This window comes from Myotis davidii, unplaced genomic scaffold, assembly GCF_000327345.1.
Source record: "Myotis davidii unplaced genomic scaffold, ASM32734v1 scaffold168, whole genome shotgun sequence".
Taxonomy (NCBI): domain Eukaryota; kingdom Metazoa; phylum Chordata; class Mammalia; order Chiroptera; family Vespertilionidae; genus Myotis; species Myotis davidii.
The window spans coordinates 4,079,644-4,085,493 of NW_006383016.1; the positions used below are offsets into that span (position 1 = coordinate 4,079,644).

A 5,850-nucleotide genomic window follows, 5' to 3' on the forward strand; every position below is an offset into this window, starting at 1 on the left:
CTACTTGAAACGTGCCGGCATGCACGTCCTGTGGCCGCTGAGGGTAAGAGCTGGTGGTGTAGTGAGTGAGGTTATGGAAACAGTACGTTTCCTCGCTAGCTGTCTGCAGTGATGAGCACGCAGCCGCTCTGTTTTTGTAGCCAACTCCATTTACAATAGCTGAGTGCTTAGCAAGCCTACAGGAAAAGAGAACATTACCAGACCACATCAGCGAAGTCCCCCTTCCCTGCAGGTCAGCTCTAGCTCTGATCTGGGTGCCGCTTCCCAGTTTGCTCTGCTGGTGGAGCAACCCTTAGGTGTTCCAGGAGGGCTGCTATGCTACTCGGCACAAAACTTCCCACCCACAGAGTCCTCTGTCCGCCTTCATGGGCTGCTCAACACAGACAGAAACCCTTTTTCTTTAAAGACCTTCCTGGGCATTTCACATCATCGCCCCTAGATGCTGCAACAATTTGGGTATCGTGTTTCCTGCAGGCACTTACTTAGAAAGGGGTGTAAAAACCCACCTTGTCTGGTGGCCGGGGTAACCATGGAGGCTTTCAGAAGGCCTTTTGGGAGAAACATATCTGCCGAACTGGTGAGAAGGCGAGTTAAAACCATCCACAGGGTGTTAATGTCACCCACCACCCCTGGTGACTGCATCTCTTTTATGCCCAGAAGTGCCTCTGGGCGCCTGGGGTTGGCAGATGTTCAGAGAAGGAAGCTGGACGCCACCCAGCGCTTCTCCGTCAGACCTGAGCCCGCTGTGCTGCTGGCAGCCTTCAGCGGTGCCCATGGAGCTCACTCTCAAATCGTGGCATGTGATGCTTGTGTTTAAAGAGCAGGTTAATCCACCCTCTAAAGCACAATGGATAGTTTACCGTCTGGCCCAAATGGTAACGCTAAGCCTGTGGTTACACTGCGCGTTGTATTTGGCGCATCTACAGGGTATAGAGTGGTAAGGCTGACTTGGACAGTAGACACTCAAGTACTTGTGTATTCCAATGAGTGCCGCCCTCCACTGAGAACACTTCCGGAATTCTTCACTCATGCATACTTTACAGGCTTCGCTTTTTTATTTTAAATTTTACTCTATATTCCTAAACTGACCTGGTCCTGAACACCTGTTTAAAAACCAAATCTACTGGCAAATTTATAATTACTGAAGGTAAAATAAAGTGTCACAGGCACCGCCAAGACCCCAGAAAGCACAGTTTCCGATGTTTCCAGTGGCTGCAATTAGAGCAGCGACCTCTCTGAAGGTCTCGTCCTCGGCAGGGTGACGGGTGAACACAACAGGCCAGGTCCCTGCTCTCCTGAGCGGCGCAGGTTTCAGTTAAAGACTAAGTAGTGATTGTCAAGAAGAGAACGGCAGACATCGGGGGCAGGTGGGGACAATTCCATGATGTGCCAGTGGCTGGGCTCCAGAGAGGGGATTAGGTCAGGCCCTTCTCATGTTGCATTTCCACCAAAAACTCAGAGACGAGGTCTGTGTGGAACTCTGGAGGGAGAGTCTCCAGGTAGAAGGAAGGACAAGGGCAAAGGCTCTTGAGGCAGGAAGCATAAAGGAAGCGATGGTACCTACCGCTTGGAGGAGTTTGTGCAAATGTTCTAAAACCTTCATTTAAAAACCAAACAAGCCTTACATACGTGTGTGCTACTGGCTTCATATCTAGTAGCAGGCAGAGTTCAGAGACAAGGGATTTAGACAGGACTCCAGACTCCAGCAAATTGGAATCGTCAGGCCTGGGTCAGGTACATCTTCATCTTAAGGGTTTTCCTGCTCCATTTGGGAAGTTAAAAAGAAAACCACCACCTGTTTTCCTAATTAGCTGGACATACATGACTGCCCAGCACTGTGGCTGTTCTGTAACGTGTTTAAGTGACGTGTCTAACGTGCCATTTCAGCTCTGTGCACTGTCCGCTGGTGGAGAGTCTGACCTTGAAGACGTAGCCCTGGCTCCTCTGAGGGACACGGAGAGGTTTGGGATTGTGCGGCGCCTGCTGGCCACGGCCGACATCGACCTGGAACGGCGACAGGCGGCCGTCAGGGCTGTCACCTGCAAAGTCCCCAACCTTTCCCCACTCGTTCTGTATGTGAGCCTGAACGGACTCCGCGCTTTAGGCCCAGCGCATCAGTAATGGCACAGGTGAGTCCCAAGCTCCCGTCATCAGCCAGGGCTGGGCACTTCCCACACCGTTCAGATACCACTTTGGGGCTTAGTTCAGAGCCAAGTTAAAAGGTGATCAAGGAGATGAATTCACAAGAGAATGTAAGAAGTGAGTTTCTGCGCTAGCAGTCACCTTGAGGTTAGCCGCCAGGTAGTCTGTAAGCAGTTTCCTTTCGGAACAGGCCCTCCTGCGCTGGTGACCCAGAGAGCAAGTGCAAACTCACGCCTGAGGAGCCGGACGAGGGCTGCGAATCCTAAGCCAGCAAACAGACCTTTATTCTACAGAAAAACGGGTCCATCTCTCCCTTTCTTCCTGTTATACAAAAACAGATGGGGCTGACACTTTGTCCCAAAATTCATTTTAAGTTGTGAATGCTGGGGAAGCAATTTCTCTCCATTGAAGGCTATGTTTTGGATGTTCTGTATGCAGAGCAATTTTGTATGTATTAGCCGCTAGATCAGTGGTTCTCAACCTGTGGGTCGCGACCCCTTTGGGGGTCAAACGACCCTTTCACAGGGGTCGCCTAAGACCATTGGAAAACACATATATAATTACACATTGTTTTTGTGATTGATTAATCAGTGCTTTAATTATGTTCAATTTGTAACAATGAAATTGGGGGTCACCACAACATGAGGAACTGTATTAAAGGGTCACGGCATTAGGAAGGTTGAGAACCACTGGTCTAGATGATAATAAAAAGCCTAAACCAAAGCACACCCACACAAAGAGACTGACATCAGACAGACAGAAAAGGAGCCATCCCAGCCAGTGTAAAAGCTCGGGTTACATCCAACAGGCGACGGAGGCGTTTTATTTCTTAGCTGTTCCACAGCTGCCCTGACACTGGTCAGTTACCCTGCTGGACGGTGTCTTAAAACTCAGCTACTGGGAAGGATGTATGCTCTGCAGTGACTAAAAAATGAAGTGCGAACGCCACTGGAGTACACATATTCTGCTAAATAAAATTATACTGAAAAAGTCTAATAGCAGGCCGCCTTCCCGTAGGGGTCTAGAAATACGTGGTTTATCTGACTTTGCCATGCTTCAATGAACATACGAATTCTATGTCAAGAACAATGTGCTGAGTTCCCATGCGTGATGGGTGTTTAATTTATGAAATATCTGTCAAAGGAAGCTCTGAACGTGTGGATTTTGCCTTTTCTTGTTTCCACAGCCTTCTGTAAATAGCCTGGGCTGTCTCCTGGTCCCGTTGCTAAGGTCCCCTGGGACCTGCAGCCACTTGCTCTCCCTCAGCACCACCGGGTGCGCCCGCTGGGAGGCCTGTCCAGCGTGGGAGCAGCAGTGGTTAGAGAGACACGTGCTACGCGGCACAGGTGCTTCACCTCACCTTCCTCTACTGCTTCCAGCTCTGAAGATGTTAATGATGCTAATGAAGCAAGTAACCCTTTCATCACCTCTGGAAAATGAGAATAATCCATGTTCAAGTACTTGCATAAGTAAACCTATGATCCATGAGAAGAAAAGGACACAGCAGTGTACACTGTGGTGGCAACAACATGAAAAACCAGCACCGCATGCACAAACTGGAAAGGAACATGCCAACGTGAAAATGGTGCTAAAATGGTGGCACCGTCCATGTCTTTTGTCTGGTTTTCTGAAATAAAATAAATATACAGAACGAACTGTAAACGGCAGGTGTAATGGGAGTCTGCTTGTGTGAAAAATGGAGACATGTATCGCCATGCGTGGGACAGAAGCCTCACTGACCAGTTCACTAGAAACCCCATGGGCTCCTCTGGGGAGGGAGGGGGAGGTTGGGCAAAAGGTGGGGAAGGGGTGGTTCACCCTTCCATTCCTGTTAGAATTTCGTATGGATTATCCTCTCTAGATGATAATAAAAAAGCCTAAACCAAAGTGCACACACACAAAAAGAGAGACATCAGACAGACAGAAAAGGAGCCATCCCAGCCAGTGTACAAGCTCGGGTTACATCCAACAGGCGACGGAGGCGTTTTATTTCTTAGCTGTTCCACAGCTGCCCTGACACTGGTCAGTTACCCTGCTGGACGGTGTCTTAAAACTCAGCTACTGGGAAGGATGTAGCCTGAGGCTGCACTAGGTGATCCTGGCCCCCCCAGAAGTGAGAGAAGTCTGTGTTTTAAGCTTCTAATTTGTGGTAATTTCTTACTGTGCTGATAGAAAACTGACAGGTAGTAAAAGACGGAAGTCCATAGGTTCTTGGAAACTGGGACTTTAAGCAAAACAACATGTAATGAAACCAGTTTTAACCATAAGCTAACTGATACAAACACAAGTCAAGTTCCTATGGCCTATTCCTGGTCACAAAAGCATCACCACACTTCTAAGTAAAGATCTCAAACACTTCAAATATTAAACAATGAAACAGATGTGAGCTGTACAAACATTTAAGAAAGATGAATAAAAACAAGAATGATTTTCCAAACTGACGATGTCAGCTCCTGGTCCCTGGTGGCTGAAGCCTTTCCAGCAGCTCAGGGCGCAAGGCGGGAACCCACCGGGACAGGACGCCCTTCCATCACAGGGCCACTCACACCCACACAGACGGGGGCAGTGTGGACACACCAATTGATCCAACATGCCCACCTTTGGGATGTGGAAGGAAACCGAATGCCCAGAGAAAACCCACGTGCAAACTCCAGACAGTGGCTCTGGCCCGTAACTGATTCCCCCGCATCAACGTTAGAATGAAACGACAATGAACGAAACCACGTTTATCCAGGAACTGCTGTAGGTCACACCGATTCTTTGGGAGACATCAGAAATACACCGAACTAGCAATTTCTCAACCATGAGGTATAGGATCCCAGAAACCAGCTGGGGAAAGAGAAGCAAAGTACCTTTTCTGGACACAGGCTTCCTGCACGCACCACGGTCACGCCTCCATCGCTTGGCCAGCCGGGTGGGTCTGCTGTTTCGCGGCAGGGCTGGGGCTGAGCTGCCTGCCACCGTACACCTGTCTCCCACCAGGTTGCTCTGGCAATGGTCCTAGGAGCACCCCATGCCCTCTGAGCACAGAGGCCTTTTCTCGATCCTGTATTTCAGTCTTCTCTGTCTTGGAACTTCTTTCCTTGCGTATGTTGTGTTTGAAACTTGGGCTGGCATAGAAGAAACAATAGTTAGGGTTTCCTTGTTCAAGAGGAGAGGCAGGTGAAAGTTTATAAAACTAAATTACATTAGAGGCTTCTTATAAAAATTATTAGCATTTAAAAGAAGTTTCCAAAGCTAACCTCATAGTCTCTGTATTTTTACTATCTGTAAGCCTCAGTTCTACTTATAAATGAAACACTACATTTTTCCAATATTAAATATTTATTTTTTACATACAAAAATATTTTACCAGGCATATAGAATTTCACAGATTGAACATTTCAATAATTTTTGTTTGGGGCAGTATCTGGAAATACGTGAAAAGAAAAATTTTATAGGGACAGCTTCTGAAAAATCAGTAACTGTATTACAGAAAAATTTTATTTATACAAGGACAGTAATATTTCTTTCACACACGACTTAGCAATACAATTACTGGGAAAGCAGTAGCAATTAGTTTTTAGTTTTGAACTTTTTCATCAGAAACTTTAGCAGCTTTGAGTTTTTAGGTTGCCAACAAGATTTTGTCCAACGTTAAAAAAAAAAAAAGTCCTACAATCACTTCACAGACTAGAGGTTAAAGAGAGCATGCATCTGTGTTCAAAA

At 47.2% G+C, this 5,850-nt stretch overlaps 1 protein-coding gene across 1 annotated transcript in view; it reads left to right on the plus strand.

Moving 5' to 3' along the window:
• DFNA5 (deafness, autosomal dominant 5) overlaps positions 1 to 3,804 on the plus strand; it is a 26,873-nt gene extending 23,069 nt beyond the window's left edge. The window contains exons 9-10 of the mRNA XM_006779008.2: positions 1,888 to 2,129; positions 3,329 to 3,804. Coding sequence (XP_006779071.1) covers positions 1,888 to 2,121 — 234 coding nt within the window. The 3' untranslated portion in view covers positions 2,122 to 2,129; positions 3,329 to 3,804. The remainder of the gene's footprint in view (positions 1 to 1,887; positions 2,130 to 3,328) is intronic.
• The last annotated feature ends 2,046 nt before the right edge of the window (positions 3,805 to 5,850 follow it).